This window comes from Hibiscus syriacus, unplaced genomic scaffold (assembly GCF_006381635.1).
Source record: "Hibiscus syriacus cultivar Baekdansim isolate YM2019G1 unplaced genomic scaffold, ASM638163v2 tig00111088_pilon, whole genome shotgun sequence".
NCBI classification, from domain to species: Eukaryota; Viridiplantae; Streptophyta; class Magnoliopsida; order Malvales; family Malvaceae; genus Hibiscus; species Hibiscus syriacus.
In genome coordinates, this window is record NW_024062978.1 from 2,440,426 (window position 1) to 2,459,432 (window position 19,007).

Below are 19,007 nucleotides of genomic sequence, written 5' to 3' on the forward strand. Positions count from 1 at the left end.
TGTATTAGAACGCCTCTGTCGACAAATTCGTATCACCGACCAAATTTTACTATTCACGAATTCACTATTTATGTGAATAGTAACCTCACAGAAAAACCGACAAAATTAACCACCAAAAGCTCTGCTACTAGTTGTTGGGAAATAAACGAGTAATTTTCCTATAATCAGATTAGTGAAAATGCGAAATAAAAACGAAAAAATAATACCCGAAATTGATAACGGAGTTTAGTCAATTTTGCATACGTCTCCGTACTGCTGCTGATCTTTTACTAAAGAGAGAAAATTTACAGATGTTTACAAAACACTCATAAGAAAACTTTCTAATATTGGGAGAAAGAAAATAATTTAGGATGATTTTGAAGTTAAATGAGTTAAGGTATTTATAGTTGAAGCTTAAGGACTAATCTTGTAAATACCCTAAAGTATACAGGGACTAAAATATAATTTTTCATTTTTATTTTTAATAAAAATTGGGCACCGAATTCGATGTCCACCCTTTTTGAATCGATCATCCCTTAATTGATTTTCCTTATTCCCCAATTTTAACTTTTCTAACATATATGGCCATATGCATCCGCCCCTGCTTGGCTATTATCGGTATTGACTTCAACCTGGCGAGCACCATGGTTCCAAGCAATTAAAAGTGTATCCAGAATTGCATGAAACTCAACATGGAGAGGCGAGCAGTTTCCAACCCGACGATCCAACGTCTATTGTTATCCCGAAACACTCTGCCATAGATGGCTTCCGAGGTTATCGGGTTAACTTCACCATCATTGTTGAGTTTCAACACACCCTATTTAGGAGGAATCCATTTGTCGGTTCTGTCTTCTCTTCTACGGCGCCTGTGAGAGTTAAGGGTGTTGCTCCGAATTGTACAAACCCACCTCATAGCAAAACGAATGGTTAGAAGACCAAATCTGTCCATCAAAAATAAAAGAGTTAAATTGTTCACACATTCTCCAAACAATAATATCAAACAAATGCCTTCAATGGTAGTTGGGGCTGTCAAGACCAGAATTTCCACAGAGATTGCTTGTCAACCATTCTACGAAAGTGAACGAGAAGAAAGTTTGGGCGTAGGGATAAGCTGCAAATAAGGGTGTTCAAAACAGGGTACCCGCGTTTTTTAGGTACACGAAGTACCGGCTACACGGGTTGTTCGGGTACTAAAAATCAGCCCATGATTCGACCCGTAATATCAGGGTACCCGACTGTTGGTTCGGGTATTAGGATCCCCTTTTTTTTTCAAATTCTGCACTAATTTTTCTGCATTCAACACTAAAACATTCTGCACTAAAAAATTTATGCATGTTTCATGCATTAATTGTTTTACTTATGCATCAATTGGTTATTTATTGTATTTAAACAATAATAATTACTACACATTTGAACTTGAAAATAGAAGGTTGAGTAAATCTCTAGTACAACAAATGAACAAAAGACCTCTCCAAATAAGTAAAAAGTGTCATTTTATTTGTTTCATATCTAACAGGTACCGGGTCGACGCGTACCCGGGTAAGTAATATTTTGTAACTTAGATCTGATTCGAAAACCCGAGAAAATAGCGGGTCGGGTATTCGACCCAAACATTTAGATATTTTCAATATAAATATATGACAATATTCGAATAGGTCCGTGGGTCGATGGGTCAGGTCAATCATATCGGGTATTTTTGAACACCTCTAATAGTAACCACACCATTTGAGCAACTACAATATGCAAGGACATAGGAAATGGATTCCCCATCAAATTTACAAACTGAACAAAGAGGGCCGGTCGTGATTCCACGCCTAGCAGGTTCGAGGTTGGTCATGAACCGATTTCGAAGCACCAACCAAAGGAATTGTCTAATGCGTTGAGGTCCATCGAAGCCCTAAACCGTGTTCTAAATATTATTCTGATTAGAACAAAAGTTCCTTTGGATTTCACGGAAGGTCGATTTGACCGTACAAAGACTATTAGAACTAAATAACTAGAGTTAGTTAAGAGCAGTTAGTGTTCAGTTGAGGCAGTTACAGAGCTTCTAGAATTGTGCCAAGCTTTTGTTAGCTATTATAAAATTATGTACACCATCACTAGAATTAACAGAGAAAGCATTCTATGTTTGTTCAACATTAAAGCTCAATCTAGTTTTCCAATATGGTATCATTCGCTGATGATCATGCGGCCATCTTTTCCGCTTGCGTTTGTTGTTGTTGTTTTCTCTCCGATGCAATCTCAGGAAGCTGAAAAGCTTGACCGAAGTAGTATGGATGGATTATCTGATTTCATCTCAGTTCTGCCCGACGAGTGTTTGGCTTGCATTTTCCAGTTTCTTAGCCCCTATGACCGGAAACACTGCTCTCTTATTTGCCGGCGGTGGTTGAGGACTGAAGGACAGAGCCGTCATCGACTTTCCCTCAACGCCCAGTCAGATCTGCAACATTTGATTCCTTCCATCTTCTCTCGCTTTGATACTGTCACGAAACTGGCCCTGAAATGTGACCGTATTTCTATTAGCATCGGGGATGAAGCGCTTGTTCTAATCTCGGAGCGCTACCGGAACTTGACTCGCCTTAAGCTCCGAACTTGCCGTGACTTGACCGATGCCGGAATATCGGCTTTCTCTAAGAACTGTAGGGGCTTAAAGAAGCTTTCGTGTAGATCTTTCACTTTCGTAGCTAAAGGCATGAACGCCGTGCTCGACCACTGTCCAGCAAATTCCGTTGGGTTCTTGGAGAAGTTTTTTGGGTGTCCGGCGGGGACAAATCCCCACTGGTTGGATACTGCTTGCGGTGGTGGCCTCAGATGGGTCATTATTCACGTGGGGTGCTATAATGAGTATGGTCAGCTAGGCAGAGGCGTCATTTCCGAAGGATTACAGGGGGCTCGTGTGATAAATACATGTGCAAAATTCCTTGATGAGGCTCCTGAGCTTGTGAAAATTACCCAGGTGTCATGTGGAGAGTACCACACTGCAGCTATTTATGCATAGTAGTATAATCCTTTTGTGTGTGTAAATAGAAGTTTAATTTTGTATTCATTTTGTTGTTTCTATCTCAAAGTGTTATGGGACTTGAAAGCTTCAGAACCAAGAGTCCATAAAAAATGTGTCAAGGAACCTTGTAAAAAAGGGTGAAGAAGAAAGAAATGAAGGTGAATAAGAAGAACGAAAGGAAACATCAACACTTTCGATTCAAAGTGAACGGAAGGAAACATCGGCACTTTTGATTCAAGAAGAACGAAAGGAAGCATCGGCACTTTCGATTCAAGTGAACGGAAGGAAGCATCAACACTTTCAATTCAATTGTTCATCTTTTCAATTGTTCAGGGCTAAGATGTGTATGTTACCTTGTTGAAGGAGGAGGAGAAAGTAGAGGGAATATTAGAACTAAATAACTAGAGTTAATTAAGAGCAGTTAGTGTTCAGTTGAGGCAGTTACAGAGCTTCTAGAATTGTGCCAAGCTTCTGTTAGCTATTATAAAATCATGTACACCATCACTAGAATTAACAGAGAAAACATTCTATGTTTGTTCAACATTAAAGCTCAATCTAGTTTTCCAATAAAGACCAATGTTATCCCAACGCCGAAAGGGTAAGTCATCGCTAATGCTATCAAATGGAGGGGGAGTGGCTATGATACGGCTAACCGTCTCAATATCAAGGAGGCTCTGTAAGATCAAAAGATTCCATTTACGATCATTAGTATCATAATCTCGCACTACAACATGGGTGTTCGAAAATCGATCGGCTGGGTTAGAGTCAGTAAGAGGTCCCGAGTTGGGAATCTAGGCGTCAGTCCAAAACTTGGTTCTTCTGCCATTGCTAATAGAGCAACCAGCATTGCTATGAATGTACTCCCACGCACGTGAGAGTGACTTCCAAATAAAAGAGCTATTGCATATAGGAATGTGGTTAGGCATGGGTTCGTAAACTTTATATTTGGATTTGAGGATCTGAACCCAAAGGGCATCAGGATGTGTTAGGAAATTGAAACCCAGCTAGGTCAGGAACGCAACATTTTGTGGTCTTAGAGGATGAATGCTGAGGCCACCATTGGCTTGGGGCTGACAGCAAGTTGACTATGGCAGTTTGTGGCTTGGCTGTGGAACCACCCCCCAAATGAAGCGACGGGTTATTGTTTCGATTTGATCCCAAACACCTTTCGAAATAGACATCGTTTACATAAAATAATTCAGGATAGCCAGAAGAGTGGCTTTGGCAAGAGTCGTACGACCAATAAGGGATAATTTAGCAGCAATCCACTCATTGAACTTAGCCCAAACCTTATCGATAATGAACTCGAAAGTGCTCTTGATTACCATCTTATGGAATAAAGACATGCCACGATACTTCCCAAGATCAGTACAACACTGGAAGCCTAAGGTTGAGCATAAACCATTAGCAGTGCTATCATCGATGATTACAGAGAAGAACATCTTAGTTTTACTCGAGTTTACCTTGTGACCCGAAAAGCAGCTGAACTAGCCAAGGATCGTCCTCACCAGATTAGATTGATTGTGAGTGGCCTTGCAGAGAAGAACGAGATCATCCACGAAGAAGAGGTGGGATAGAGGCGAGGCTTATACGGGAAATGATGATAGGTTCCCAAAGACCAATATCTAGGGCGCAATGTACGATTTGCTGAAGGCGTCCATGTAGAGGACAAAAAGATACGGGGAGAGAGGGTAGAATTGTCTTATACCTCTGAACGGTTTGAATTCATCGAACATGGTACCATTCTAAAGAATTTGAGAAGGGGAACAAACAACAGTCATAATATATATATATATATATATATAATAAAGGAATATACTTGAGATTTTTTGTCAAAATTACAATGATACCCTAAAATACATTCCCCTTAATGGTAGTAAACTAGGTGACAGTGGACCCCTCCTATAAATTGACAGTTGTTTTTGTGTTCATCTTCAATATCTCCAACTCCTTTATCTTCTTTTACGTCCAAAAATAGCGTGACATTCTGCTTCAGCATCCAAGTTTACCATAGCAATTCTCCTCACAATTCTCCTCACACACCCTTGTCCTTATAACCTGCACATCAACATTCAAACCAAACATTCCCTATAAAATAACACCATTCACAAAATAAAATGTCAAGATAAAATAAATCTACAAATTGCAACCACATGCTACTAAATACATCTAAATGAATTTATATGAACCTTTAAGACAATCAACAACTTATATAAAAAGCCCCAAATATAATATTTTTACGAAGTTATTAATTGTTCCATTGCCTCTTTAACTGGGGGACAAGAGTGAGTTATGTTTGACTAAATTGGTACGAATAGCCTGGGGTGTTGCTCTATATTTTGAACCAACACTTCGACGAGAGATGGGAATAAAGGAGGAGTTTCACTGTTCTGATGCTGATGTATTACCTTCCACGTTAAAGGAGATCGCTTTGTGAAATTCCAGATTCAAGGATGTGGTCGATACTCTTGCACCTGCACCTATAGAATTTTCAAAGATTGGGTTAGTGCTTGAGTTAAAATTTTATCCATTCAGGTTAACTATCCCATCTAGCTTAGGACCTGAAAAGGATATTGAATTAAAACCACAGAGTAGGGTTTGAGGAATTAAGAGGTGGAGAAGTTTTGGAATGGTGTATGGCTTTGTTAACGTTATTCTCATGCAGAGTGGACGTCACGTGAAGGCTAGTGGTCACGGGGCAGTGGTAGCTGTCTGAACTCTCGCCACGTCATCTCCAAGAGCAGACACGTGGGAAGCCTCTTTAATATTCTGACCCGCTGCTACATTACCCAGATTCGCGGCATTGATAGTTGTGGCAGTGTTTAAGCCAGGTAGTTTTACAGATTTGACCTAGATTACAAGTTCAACTCTATTGTTGGAAAAAATCTTAGAATGGGAAACTTCATGATATTCTCCGGATTTATCTCCTTGAGATTGAATTGATTTTCCCCTCCACTGAGTCAACTTAATGAGTTCAGATTTAACAATACTTTTGATATAATATAATAAGGTATAACACTCACAATATAACAATATACTATTCACACTCACAACAATAATATAAATATTAATTTTATATTATTTTTTAATAGTAAAATGGACATTCGAGTTAGGTTGGACCCAACTTGAGCCGGATATGGATTTTTCAAAGAAATCATAGGCGTAGCCCAAACCATTACACTTTTACATCAATCAATGACGAAAAATAGGTCATGGCACTACAACTTACGGAAACGAGGAAGAGTAAAAATGTTATTAATCAAAGAGTTAACATTCAAAATAAAATAAAAATTATGAATTTGAACTATTTGGTTAATAATATTTTCATCCTTCATACAATATAAAATCTGAGTGAGCGAAATTTTTAGGAAAAGGCTTCAACCAGAAAAGTAAATTTATGTGTCAAAATCTACAATCCTCAAAAGCTGATCTTACTAAAGTACATGAACTTGGTAAGTTCAATGACAGTGCAGGAGATCAAACATGTACATCAAATTATTGCAGTGTGTGAAGTGGGGAAATCGTAGAGATAACCATGTGATGTGGTGAAAGAATAGACGAACAGCCTTAATATATAATACACTAATACCATATATTTGGGAAGAAGAAAAATGAGATCATTTCTACACACTCCAACTCGAGGGAAGTCTCCACTTCCGATGCCAATATATGGACACCCGCGGCCACAGTGGAAATCCAAAAGTGAACTCAAAAGGTCGATCGGCAGGGCCACCAACTATTAAGGGTAGCCATACATATCTTGAGTCACCTAAGTCGGCTGGATTCCACCGGTCTGCCATGAAAATATATGAACCTGGAATCCCGGGCAAAGGAATCACAAATGTACTCTGAGCGAAAAATGTTGCAAGTCGAAACACTTTGTTCCCTCCAATGCATGGGTTTCCCATTGTCTCCCATGGTCCCATGAGCGAGTCAGCTGCATGAGCGAGTGCTTCATTCGGTGCCCATCCAGTGCAACCAGAGGTGATCATGTAATAAGTCCCCCTGTACTTGAACAGAGCAGGGGCTTCCCGGTGCTGTCCGACCAGAATCCTTTGCATTTCAGGCTTCACATTTAGATAATCTTTGGTTAGTAGTCCAATGTGAAGCTCACTGTTGTCCTCGGATGAATAAACTAGATATGCTACTCCATCATCATCTTTGAAGATGGTCATGTCCCTGCTCTCGTATCCATGTGGTCTTTGGCTACCGAGATAATCAAAAGGACCTGTCGGGTTATCGCTAACAGAAACACCAACAGCAGCTTTAGTATAGTTGACATCGTCAATATGCATCCACATTACATACTTTCCCGTGTAGTCATTGTAAATAACTTTTGGCCGCTCCAATACATTGGATTTGTGTAGATCATGGGTTTCATTTGTCTCTTCTGCAGTCAACACAATGCCCTCATTTTTCCATGTCCACAAATCCTTGGAAGAATAGCAACCAACTCCTATGATGTCAACCTGATTACAGGGTAACAAAAAAAATCCATAAAAAATTTAACTAAGAAAATATATATGCAAAATATAGGTGCCGTAAGTCATCTGCTGTGCATTCAATTAGAAGAAGTTCAGACTGGGAGAAGATTCTACAGGGTAGCTAGGCAAAATATGATATGTAATATAATCTCTCTAGTGTCAATCACAAATTCTAATCTTAAATGAGCATTAAACTTTTATGTATTTTGGTAACAAGTCATCAAAGGTATTGCACTTTTAAGTGGTAGCATAAGTTAAACAAGTGCACAGACACAAGGAAGGAGCTTCATTGCTTCCAAGGTAAATAGGAAGGATAGAAGAACATGCTATCAAGTATTTCATTAGGATAGAAGCATTAATATCCACATGATTATTACACCTTTGTAACTATATTTTTCCATACACTCAAACCTTAAGAATTCAGAAATTACATGATGGGGGTGTTCTAGGATCTCAAGCATCATGCAACTCTCAAAGAGAGTGATAGAGATGACAGCTTCCATTAGCTCACAACTTACAAAGATATTTAACTTTCCACAAGCCAAACTAACCAGGGCAACCTAAACTCCCAACTAAGTTGAACTAATAATTGTGTAACGATCTTCTATTATACAGGCATCTTCTATTAGCCTCAGAAGTGAGCTTCTCCATTTCTAAACAAGTAAATCTTTGAGGTGAAAATAAGCTTCTCTATATCCAAATCATTGTTGCATTCCATAACACGAAAGTGGGGATAACACAAGGATTAGAACATGAAGTTTCAAATGAAGGAATTGGCAAAGTACCCACAAAATGTCTCCTTAGAGTCCATCGTTTTTGCATTTAGTTTCTTTCATTCTATACAGAAAATATGGGATGTCTATTTTAGATACCTGCAAGCATGAAACAGTATCCGAAATACAATAATAGTAAGGCATATCATTCATAGAAAACAGAGTTCAAACTTCACTGGCAATAAGGAAGTCCCTCGTATAGGATTTTAGTGCTTCTTAGACTGACTTTATATAAGTCACTACCAGGCCAAGACACACTTCACACTTTAGAAGGACCGTATTAGTGGATTTGTAAATTTTAGCAATGAGGCATGGATGCCTAGGATCCTCATTTCATGCTTGTATCTCCGTATCATTATTTATTCTTCTTTCTATGTATGTGATCCTCAACCCTAGTTTTGGAGTTCTTCAACTAGATCTTTCTCATTTTTCTCTAACCCTTAAAACCCTTAGTCCTCAAATACTAATACCCTTAAATCCTCAAAACCTTTTCCTCACAAAACAAATCCTACATCTTGTTTCTCTATGTTCTGCAGACTTGCTCCGGTGACAGAATGCAAGCAACATATTTCCTCAGTGACAGCAAATCCAGAAGCCATAAACCTACAGATTTTCCACTTCTTACATCCTAAACCCGAAAGCCCTCTTCTCCAGACAAACAAAATATATACATTTAAACCCCAAATGTATTAAAACTTTAACTCATAAAAGCCACAAGTCGCATTTCTCGAATCTTTCCAACGTCAGATTAATAACAAGCCAGCATTAGCTCCTCAGTTTTAATGTACCAAATTAAGCAAAGAATAGTACTGCGGTAGTTTTAGCAATAACCTTAGCTCAGGAAAATTCAGGTTGTTCAAGGATATTGGCTACTCAGTCAATGAACGATAAGGACTAATGCCATATTCGCAAAGCTGTAGTTCTAATTAAATTATGTATTTAAATTCATAAACTTACTCTTGCTGCACCCTTTTTATGAGCGTGGTAGGTTGGTCCATCTTTGTACTCTCCATACCAATAGTATGTACTGGATCTTTCATCGTATAACATGCCACCTCCATGAGCTTGAATAGGATTTCCATCAGTATCCAACCAAATTCTCCCTGGAAAAAAGTAGTTGCTATTGTTTCCTGCATCCTTTAGTGGATTAATAGCGGTTTTCATATCTGGAAAGAATACATGCCGAATCTGGGAATTCTCGTCAAGAAATTCATCAACCAGAGTGGTTGTTCGCTTGGGTCTCCGTTTAGCAGCACGTGGGGATCGTTTTCCCCTAGGAGGGGGAATTTGAATATTCTCCTCCTCCACCTGTTCAAGTTCCCGCACTAGTGGATGACGACTCGTACGCAATTTAATGTCTCCATTGACTTCATTTCTGCGGCTAACAAGAGAGTATAGTTGAAGCATAAGAAGAAACCCAACCAAGCTCCACACAACAGCAGAAATTGAACATCTGCACCCTACATTACAAGGGAAAGCTGTAGGTTTCCTGTATTTGTTCCTCACCCTCATATTCTCTTCCTTCTCTATGTCCAAGATAATTCTGCAATTAAGAAAATGAAACCTATAAGGATCCAATAAAAATCGGACAAGTTATGAGCCGCAATCATGCTAATCTACTCCATCTCTCAATTTCATTATAAGTTAAACACTACAACAAATTCCATCCACCAGGACTATTGACCTGTTAGACTTAGATTGAGAATTAATAGAAACCAAGTCCAGAACATAGTCAAAATGCAGATTTTCATGATTACCATAGGCAATTATCAACTACAAATCAGAAAAAGGGACCATCTTGGAAGAACAATATGTATAATTGACTCAAGTTTAATGTGTACTTATACATTAAATTCAACGCAACCTTTCCGTAATCAAATCAAGTATACACGAACAACAAATAGAAGTTCACTATCAATGCATACAAACCTATTTACATCGTTATTATCGCCTCAGAAATCATCAAACTTTCAAGTTATCAACTTTACATTATAAAAGTTTCCCATATAGCAGATCCACAGAGCATACAACAAAAATGAACTTAGCAGAAAAGACTTAATACCCAGAAAGGGGGGAAATAAGCTAACCTGAGAAAACTCTAAGAAAATTCAGAGTCCGGGTGCATCTCTGCTTTACCCTTTCTTTAAAGTTCCAAACAAAAAAAAAAACAGAAAAAAACCCAAAGTGGAACAGTATCCAACAATCTTACTAAAGACTCAGAGAGATGGAAAAGTGTAAAAGGAGTAAAATTTGACAAGAAGAACAAGACAAAGTGTGGAGAAGTTGGGTAGTTGACGTCTGGTTTGTTTAAAATAAGATCTAAAGAAGGTTTCTTTGAAGAAGATGACTGCGACTTTTGAACAAAGATTTGTTTTCCCTTTTTCCTCTTTTTTTTTTTCCTTCTATTTTTCTGTCAATCAGCTCTATCTCTGTTTTAGAAATCTCTTGTTCTTTTGTTCATATCCCTTTACCGCTGAGTTTTGGAAAATGGACTTATAATGCAAAATGGTCTGTGATTTGTCTACTATTCCCCCCCACCCCCGTGTCTTTGCTTCTACAGCATTCAGATCATATGTTATAATTTTCTTTAACGATGAAATGTTTATGTAATCTTAGGTTTGTTTATCTTATAATTAAATGAATAATTATTATTTTTTAAAATTTTTAACTAAAAAAATTCATTTATTTATATAATATAAGAACAGTTCTGCTAATGTGAAAATAATATCAATTGTTATAAAATATAGAAATTAAATTTTATTTGTTTGTTCTACAACCATCTGATGGAATAATTTTACTTAATGCCTCAATTAATTTATCATCATTGAAAGTTTTTAAATAAACTTTAATTTCTTTATCATCGAAAAAAATGAGAGACTCATTACAATCTTTTTGAAGATAGATTTGAATGTTATTTTATGAATTTAAATATATTATATGTCAAATGTATTAAAGTATTGATCATCAAATGAATAGAAAATTTTACAAATAAATATGATCTTATAATTAACTTTAGATTAATAAAAAATATTAATTATTTTATTACTGAAATAATTTTTTATATTCGTCAAATATAATAAAAAGATATTTTGATACAATAAAAGTATATTTCTACAATAAAAGCTTCGTTTGATAGTTTTCATAAATAAGCATGACATTGAATTTTAAAATTAAATAAATAAATATGATATGAATATAGTTTAATACATGCTAATAAAAAAATAATTTCACAAATAATTTTCATAAATGTATTTTTAAGTGTATATAAAATTTAAAAATAAATAGTAAAATATTTTATTTGAAAGTTATATGTAAAAGTATTTTTACCATTGATAACGTGTCAAATAATAATTTAATATAATATCTTTTAGTGAATTTTAAATTTGATTTTAATGCTATTTAGAGGAGAATACTGATTCTAGAGAGAAAAAGAGAATATTTATAATAAATTTAAAACTCGAGATTTTAAAAAATATAAAAAAGTTAATATAATCAATTTAATCAACTAATTAAATATGTTTGTTCAAATGAATATAACATCTTATAAATGATTTATAATTATTAACAAATTATTGATTGAAGGATAAATAATTTGAGTTGAAATAAGATATAGGCAAGCACCAAACTCTGAATTCTTAGTTGTCACGGGACCAAATAGCGTCCTTAAAACTTATTTATATCCAATAAAACTCAAAATGTACACGATTTGATTAAATCAATATATGGTGACACCAGATTAGACTGTTGGTTAGCTAGATTGTTGGCTAGCTGGTCCGTGCGGTCCTTAGTCGTTTTGTTCGGTTACTGGGCGCTAAGATAACCTTGAAACTTGAGTTTGGTTATTTAACTTGTCATAAAGGTAAGAACAAAAAGAGTATGAACGGAAATAAGAGATGCATGAGAGTATTTGACTTTGAAATCGGGTTAGTCTTATTTCAAATAGAAAAGAATGAATAAATATAATGAGTGTGGGAATACTCCTTTTATAATGAGAATCCCTAAGAGTTAATGACTAATTCTACTCCTACTTTAACTAAAAGTAATTCCCTACTTTAGTTAAAAGTTTAAAGGTCCTACTTGAACAAAGATGATGGCTTTATCCCTTTTCTTTGAGTGGGTCGATTTTGGCTTGGAGAGGACCCGAATCATATCATGTTCGGCCTTATCCAATTCTGGCACGAGCTTGACACTTTCCTTGGCGTGTTTTGGGGCAGACTTGGTTCGTCACCTGATGCATCGGAGCCTCGGAGTGCCTTGGTGTACTAGGATGTGAATTGAAGGATGTTGGACTCGCCTTTAAGGTTGTGGTCCGTAACAATGGTATTATATTTATGCAGTCTTTGTAATTAATTTTTAATATAATGTTAAAAATCAATTATAACCCTTTAATTAAACATTAATATATTTAAATTCATAATTTCTAAAATGTGATAATATAAAAGTTGGCAATAGGATTTATTGATAAATAATTGTTAAGATGGCAAGCATTGAATGGGATTTCAACAGTTGAAGACATTGATGAAACAGAGGTGTGTGTCTAACAACAGCCACCGCCACCGCCACGGGGTGACAGCATTAAGCTACCTTTGAAAATAAAATTAAATGATATGAGTGGTAGGTCCAAATATAGACACCACTTGGCACTCGACACCCTAAACCACCCCAAAATATGCCATTTGTACTTCAGTTTACCAAATTTTGGCAGCAAACCATTGGCTTTATTACTACACCAATCTCAACCCTTAATTTAATTACTTTTGAATAATTTATTTCATAAATTTATGTTCTTAACATGTATTCTTTTATTTATATTTTTCTTTGTAATATGGTGTTATAAGCAATCAATACTTGTGAAAAAAAATTAATAATTAAGTAAGAATATTCCATGTATTGATTATATAAATTTTAGATTATACAAGTATGTATATTTTAGTGTTATATGTCATGTAAGATTTAAGGAATATAATTTATAGTTTAGGTCTAAAGGTTAGAGTTTTAAGGTTATAGTTTTGAATTTTATATTGTAAAGTTCTTTTTTTTTAATAAGGATTAAGGGTCACCTTTATTCTTGTACTAGACCCATTTTATCATTTTTTTCTCATATCGTATTTTCGCATCAATTTAACCCTCAAATTTATTTAATTGTATTATTCTATACTCTAACTCTAACTTAAAACCCTAAATTAAGGTTTAGAATTTAGAGGTTATAGAGTTGTGGTTTAACATTTAGGGTTTATACTTAAAGGTTTTAAGTTAGGAATAGAGTACATAATGATGCAATTGAACAACTTTGAGGACTAAATTGATGCGAAAATACAATAAGGGCAAAAGCGATCAATTGAGTCTACTACAACGGTAAAAGTGACCCTTTTGCCTTTTAATAATTAAACTAACTATAATGTATTATATGTTTATAATCTTTTTAAAATTATTGACAACATACTCTAATGATACAATTATTTGAACTTAGATATTTATATTTTAGATGTAAAAATGTTTTAAAACAAATATTACCACTTGTAAGTATATTAAATCAATAAAAAAATTAATTTAAAATGATTTTTTAAGGTAAATTAAATTTCATGAGTTATGATTCAATACTATTAAAGTAATATCTAAAATTTTAAAAGAAATCCTAAAAAAATATTGATATTCATTCATGAGATATTGATATTATCTATCTAATATCCATACCAAAAAGGATTTTAATTAAAACGGAATAAGTTTGTAAACTGGGAATCTGATATGTTGGCCATACTGATTGCTTAACAACAAGACCTCAAACGTTCAATCCTCATGATGAACAAAGCGTATAAAACAAGAATGGCTGCAACTAAATCCTGTGAAGGATATACGATAAATCTCCATCGTTGTACATTGGACGAATAAACAGAAAAACTAATTAAATTCCCTTCATTATAACAATACACCAAATGCTGATCACTTCTTCTCAAAAGCATGCATCCAAAAGGCAACAACAGCAGAGGGCTGCTAAGCTGCAGGTCAAACAATATTCATGTGAATTACGCATTTCCAACAAATAATAAATGACTTCTTACATGAAACTAATCAATGCTGTAAATTATCAGGCTGGTTAAAAGGTTAGAGACTTCCAACCATGCATAAAAATGACAGTGTCAATACATTACTGAAGGAAGAAAAGAGTTTCCCATCAACTAAACGAAGGATTTGTTTCATCATAGACAAACTCAACCTTCACAAACATATAATCAATAAGAGAGAAAGAGAAGTTTTACCATCCTTCAAGGAAGCCGGTTTCCTTCTTCTGCTGTCTTGGCGAATCTGTTGTGTATTGTGCTGGCGGGTGGGGGTAAGGTTCAACCGGATACCCTGGCGCCGGCGGTGGATATGCATCTTTTGGAGGATACCCTGCATAAACACATATTAGATCATTAACAAAAAGAATCCCATAAAATCAAAATCAAGAGTTAAAAACAAATACCTTGAGGAGGAGGAGCACCAACAGGAGGCTGCTGGTGACTGTAATAACTCATCTTTTTACTTTCGTGTCCTTAAAAGGCCTTTCGTTTTTCAAACAGATTTATGGGGCTTGAAGAAGAAGAATATATTGATCAAAACAAGAAAACAAACTATGGGTTTCCTGAGAATCAGAGGATGGATATATATAGGTAACAAAACAAGTCGGTAAAAACAGGGTAAAGGCTAAGGAAGCTTGGAAGAAGGTTCATTGGGTGCTAAACCGACACGCCACTCTTCAAAATTCCCAGATTTTAAAGATAAACCACCGAGTAGAGTGCAGAGAATTGGAATGTAATAAAAGTTTAACGTGTGGATGAAGGTGTAGATTCCAGTTTCACCTACAAAGTTTTATTCCATATTCTTTTGCAGTACAGCATAGCAGTGCCTTTCCATTCAGTTAATCAAAATGCATTATTGATTACTGCCCGAATAATATGCACTTCACATCAGCAGATATATTGCATTATTTGATGTGAAAATGTACCTTTTTCAAAGATTCACAGAAAAGAATAGAAATGTAGATAACGATAAGTATAGATATGGAAAACCAGACGCGTTTTAAGTTCTAAAGTTGTAAATATCAAAATATACAAGTTCAGGAAACAATAATAGTAAAAAGGCTTCCCTATCTAATGAATTCAGAGACAACATTGGCACCATTGTCAGTCATCCCAAACCCTCGCCAATCAAACAACAAAATGGCGAATGTAGTGTTAGTATTGAATTTCCCATCATCTTTCAACTGTAATCCCTTCAATCTACAAACAACAATTAACTACTTTTCTACGACCAAAGAAACCAACGACGAGGTCTCACAGAAGTACTGCCCGAGCTACTTCTGGGTGTCACAGTGATCCTCTCAGCATTGGCGGCTGCCCATTTACTGAAATCGGGCGAAGAAACAAGTTCTTCAACGGCCCTTTTTGTGGAGTCCCTGGTGAACTTCTCCCACTCACCTTTAGAAAATTTTCTCCTCTCTGGAGTGTTGTGAATGATGGAGGGGAAAGAGTCCTTATCCGACAGCCGACTTGAAGATGTCTTGGTAGTACCTGAAGGAGTGGACATGAAAAACATATGTTTTCTTACGTGGTCAACCCACAAAACACTGAACTTTTTTTAGGTTGTATATATATAAAAGGATCAAAATTATCAAGCAAACCTTGTAGAGAAGTATTGCATGAAGCCAGGTGAAACTGGTTAGATCGTTGCTCAAGGAAATTAGAGTATTCAGGGCTCAAATACTTATATTCATCATGAGAATATTGATTAGGTGATAAATCAGGAATTTGAGTGTTTCTTCCAATGGCTTTGGCTAGCTTGAACAACTTCCTGCAGAAGTAATCCACATAATGTTATGCACTGAGATCTAACAGCAACAAAAAAGGAACAAAATAGAGGATGAACCAGAAGCGGAAGCTTCTTCTGGTGGAGTGACAGAGCTGGCCCTGTTAACACAAGAAAAGAAAAACATACTTGCACACACGATGGAGGAATTTCAACCGAGTGACTTTACGCAATATGGATGAGAGAATTAACCCAGATAAAAATGCCTCTGCAGCAAGGAGAGGATCTATAGAACTCTGCAAACAGAGTAAATTACAAGTCCAACAAATAATGGAACTATAATTAACCACTGGTTGGGGATACTTCAATTGAATTCGAGAAAAGTACAGATATACAATAAGCGGTACAACCTGAAGCATCATGATAGCAGCCACTATTCGGATGGAACAAGCAATGAAGTAAGATGTGCTTATGTCAATTGATCCATCTTCTGTCAGGACAAGTTTGCGTACAACCCAGAAACCCAACCAAGCTCCAGCCAGAACAAGAAAACCCAAAAGAAATATAGCCAACTGAAATTTGAGCATAAAAGGCAGTTTGGTATATTATCAGGAAATATTTGCAAAGCATATCACCAGCTATCGCATCCAATGATACAAGTATAATCACTGAACCATAAATACTACATGTCAGACACGTAAAATTTAGCTCCAACTAATTATAATTTATAAGTTGAAGTAAAGCATAATAATAATAATAATTTCATTCAAACATTGAACCAAGAGAAGAATAAACATAAACTCTAGTCTAAATGTGAAATCGGAAAACTGCAAAATAAAGTTACAAATCTGAGGCTTTTTGCAAATCAAGTATTACTTCTGACTTTTTTTTGTTGCATTTTTTGGAGTTAAAAATAAAAAATGGATTGTTTTGCTACTTTTGATTTGCCATTTCATTTCACATAACAATAAAATATGAATTCAATTTGACAGCTAAAATCGATAGATCTGCTAAGTCAGCTACCAAGTTCTATCATTCATGGTTCACTTGTTTACCCAATCAAATTTACATTGTCTCATCCAACATGAACAAAGTGTTTGATAACAATAATAATTAATAGCTGAAGCATACTAGGGGTTATGCTCTGCATCATAGAGACATATGGAGAAAGTTAACAACAATATTTGTAGAAAACTTACATACAGGATTATACATGTCTTCAGTGATTCCCCATTCTAAAAGTACTGACTGCAGCAATCGTGGTATATAGCGGAGAAGAAAAGATCCCAAACCAAGCTAAAACAATGAGAAAAACCATATGTGAGAAGAATTAAAAGAGAACATAGGCATACACATCGATGCAAGCGTATGGAAATATACCCACCATAGATGAATATATAACAATAGCCAGTGAGTTCTTCCGACCAGTTGGGAGAAGCTTCATTCCCTATCAAACATAAGAATATTAATCATATCAGATATTGATAGCTCAACAGACAACAGTGAGTGTAAATTGAGGAACTTTCAGGTATTCATCATCCAAATTATTTACCTGAAACAGGACTATCAATACCACAAGGATGACCCCAATCGCCATAGCGCTGCTGTAGTAAAATACTAAAGACTTGCTTAGGGTATATGCCACACTCCACAACACAATGCCCGTAATGAAAAAGACAATACGATATGGGAAAAATTCTGCCAAAAAAAAAAGAAAAAAAAAGAAAAAAAAAAAGAAAATGTAAATGAACAAAGGAACAGGGTAGATAAACAAGTTCCACTTGTCAATACATAAAGCAACAAGGGCAGAAGGATCACAAACATACCTTCTTCAATAGACACCTCAAGGGTTTGTGTTGATGAACTGGTCATCCTTATATCTAAGAGCTTGTGATCGAAAGGAGACATTGGTTTAGCCCATAAACCGTTTGAAACCTTCTCCCACTTGCCTTGAGGGCACATCCCTATCCCAAGAGAAGCATTCCTACAAAACTAAGATATCAGTTTTAAGCCAAAATTGCTTTACAATTGGAAATAAAGTTTTTGTTAGTATTCCACCAAAAGAAAGCCATTTTTTTAATGAGTTTATTTCTGAATTCAACAAAGTATTTATGTGAAACCGCGTACCTATGGAAGCAAACTTCAACACTAGGTCTGCGTAGGGTAGAATTCCCTTGTGAAACCTTCACCTTGATTGAATGAGAAAATTTCCTGAGATTCCTAAACCTAGACAAACCATCAATGTAAATTCTTTCACAAACAACTTTAGTTCCAGGCTTTAAACCAGGGGACTTTTCCACTTGTACGCCAGGGGTTAACCGCAATGTCTTATTAAACTCCCCAACAGCTGCAAAAATAAACGAACAACAAAAAAAAATCAAAATTTAAGAAATTTCCGCTATTAAGACATTTTTACGAGCAATTTCAATAAAATATGAAAATCATAGAAACCCAACTAGCTAAACTGACGAGAAATTTAAACTTTTTATTCTTTCTTCCTTTAATTTGAACAAATTATTATTATTTAACCACTAAAAGGTAAAAGAAAACCCTAATTCATAGAATTTAGAACGTTAACATAAAATACAAAAAAGAAAAGAGAGAGAGAGAGAGCACCCAAAGAAGGCTTGCCGGCAGACGCAAGGGTGGAGAAACTTGGAACAACGACGAAGAGAATGTAGAGAAGAAAAGGGGAGCTTCGGTCCCGTTTCCCGGTACCCATTGTTGAGCCGGGAGTTGAGAGCCTGAGGCACAAATTTGAAGAAAACCCATCGCTGGTGGAAGAAGATCAACCCGTCTTCTAATGGCGGCAAAAAGTTGGGCTTAGGCTGGACTCACCATCAGCCCATACGCCCAATCTTCAACCACAAAACGAAAAGGGTAAATTAAATTAGATCCCAACAAATATAAATTAATCAAGGTGTTTCTAGTAGGCTTTATTAACAAATTGCCTCCTAAATTATAATTTATTTAATTTTGTACTTA

At 35.8% G+C, this 19,007-nt stretch overlaps 4 protein-coding genes across 6 annotated transcripts; 1 reads left to right on the top strand and 3 right to left on the bottom strand.

Annotated features, from left to right (window-relative positions):
- Window positions 1-2,164: 2,164 nt before the first annotated feature.
- LOC120152392 (F-box protein At1g47056-like) lies at window positions 2,165-2,977 on the top strand. The gene has a single exon (XM_039164614.1). It carries the CDS (start codon window positions 2,165-2,167, stop codon window positions 2,975-2,977), a length of 813 nt encoding a protein of 270 aa, XP_039020545.1.
- Window positions 2,978-6,390: 3,413 nt separating this feature from the next.
- On the bottom strand, window positions 6,391-10,709 carry LOC120152175. The gene is made up of 3 exons (XM_039164445.1): window positions 10,325-10,709; window positions 9,195-9,780; window positions 6,391-7,449 (listed from the first exon to the last, which is right to left on the bottom strand). The coding sequence occupies exons 2-3, from the start codon at window positions 9,747-9,749 to the stop codon at window positions 6,604-6,606; spliced, it is 1,401 nt and encodes a 466-aa protein (XP_039020376.1). The 5' UTR covers window positions 9,750-9,780; window positions 10,325-10,709; the 3' UTR covers window positions 6,391-6,603.
- A 3,356-nt stretch (window positions 10,710-14,065) lies between these two features.
- On the bottom strand, window positions 14,066-14,989 carry LOC120152251 (cysteine-rich and transmembrane domain-containing protein WIH1-like). The gene is made up of 3 exons (XM_039164513.1): window positions 14,701-14,989; window positions 14,495-14,627; window positions 14,066-14,233 (listed from the first exon to the last, which is right to left on the bottom strand). The coding sequence occupies exons 1-3, from the start codon at window positions 14,750-14,752 to the stop codon at window positions 14,188-14,190; spliced, it is 231 nt and encodes a 76-aa protein (XP_039020444.1). The 5' UTR covers window positions 14,753-14,989; the 3' UTR covers window positions 14,066-14,187.
- A 283-nt stretch (window positions 14,990-15,272) lies between these two features.
- LOC120152220 lies at window positions 15,273-18,778 on the bottom strand. Of its 3 annotated transcripts, XM_039164488.1 has the most exons (10): window positions 18,639-18,778; window positions 18,150-18,369; window positions 17,849-18,006; window positions 17,575-17,720; window positions 17,407-17,469; window positions 17,226-17,318; window positions 16,433-16,594; window positions 16,212-16,318; window positions 15,898-16,067; window positions 15,273-15,787 (listed from the first exon to the last, which is right to left on the bottom strand). In XM_039164488.1, the coding sequence occupies exons 1-10, from the start codon at window positions 18,742-18,744 to the stop codon at window positions 15,522-15,524; spliced, it is 1,491 nt and encodes a 496-aa protein (XP_039020419.1). In that variant the 5' UTR covers window positions 18,745-18,778; the 3' UTR covers window positions 15,273-15,521. The 3 variants fall into 3 exon arrangements, with proteins under 3 accessions (XP_039020419.1, XP_039020418.1, XP_039020417.1); XM_039164487.1 differs by having other exon boundaries at window positions 15,273-15,797; window positions 15,911-16,067; window positions 16,212-16,594; XM_039164486.1 differs by having other exon boundaries at window positions 16,212-16,594.
- Window positions 18,779-19,007: the final 229 nt, after the last annotated feature.

Bases quoted from the DNA above. Each gene is read 5' to 3' on its own strand.
- LOC120152392 (XM_039164614.1), top strand. From the start codon at position 2,165: ATGCGGCCATCTTTTCCGCTTGCGTTTGTTGTTGTTGTTTTCTCTCCG.
- LOC120152220 (XM_039164486.1), bottom strand. From the start codon at position 18,744: ATGGGTACCGGGAAACGGGACCGAAGCTCCCCTTTTCTTCTCTACATT. The intron at 18,370-18,638 runs GTGCTCTCTCTC...TTATTTTTGCAG, and splicing joins TGCCGGCAAGCCTTCTTTGG to CTGTTGGGGAGTTTAATAAG. The intron at 17,319-17,406 runs GTGGGTATATTT...TCATTGTTTTAG, and splicing joins TTGTTATATATTCATCTATG to CTTGGTTTGGGATCTTTTCT.
- LOC120152251 (XM_039164513.1), bottom strand. From the start codon at position 14,752: ATGAGTTATTACAGTCACCAGCAGCCTCCTGTTGGTGCTCCTCCTCCT. The intron at 14,628-14,700 runs GTATTTGTTTTT...GTGTTTATGCAG, and splicing joins TGGTGCTCCTCCTCCTCAAG to GGTATCCTCCAAAAGATGCA. The intron at 14,234-14,494 runs GTAAAACTTCTC...TTTGACCTGCAG, and splicing joins ACCGGCTTCCTTGAAGGATG to CTTAGCAGCCCTCTGCTGTT.
- LOC120152175 (XM_039164445.1), bottom strand. From the start codon at position 9,749: ATGAGGGTGAGGAACAAATACAGGAAACCTACAGCTTTCCCTTGTAAT. The intron at 7,450-9,194 runs GTAAGTTTATGA...CCCTGTAATCAG, and splicing joins ATAAAAAGGGTGCAGCAAGA to GTTGACATCATAGGAGTTGG.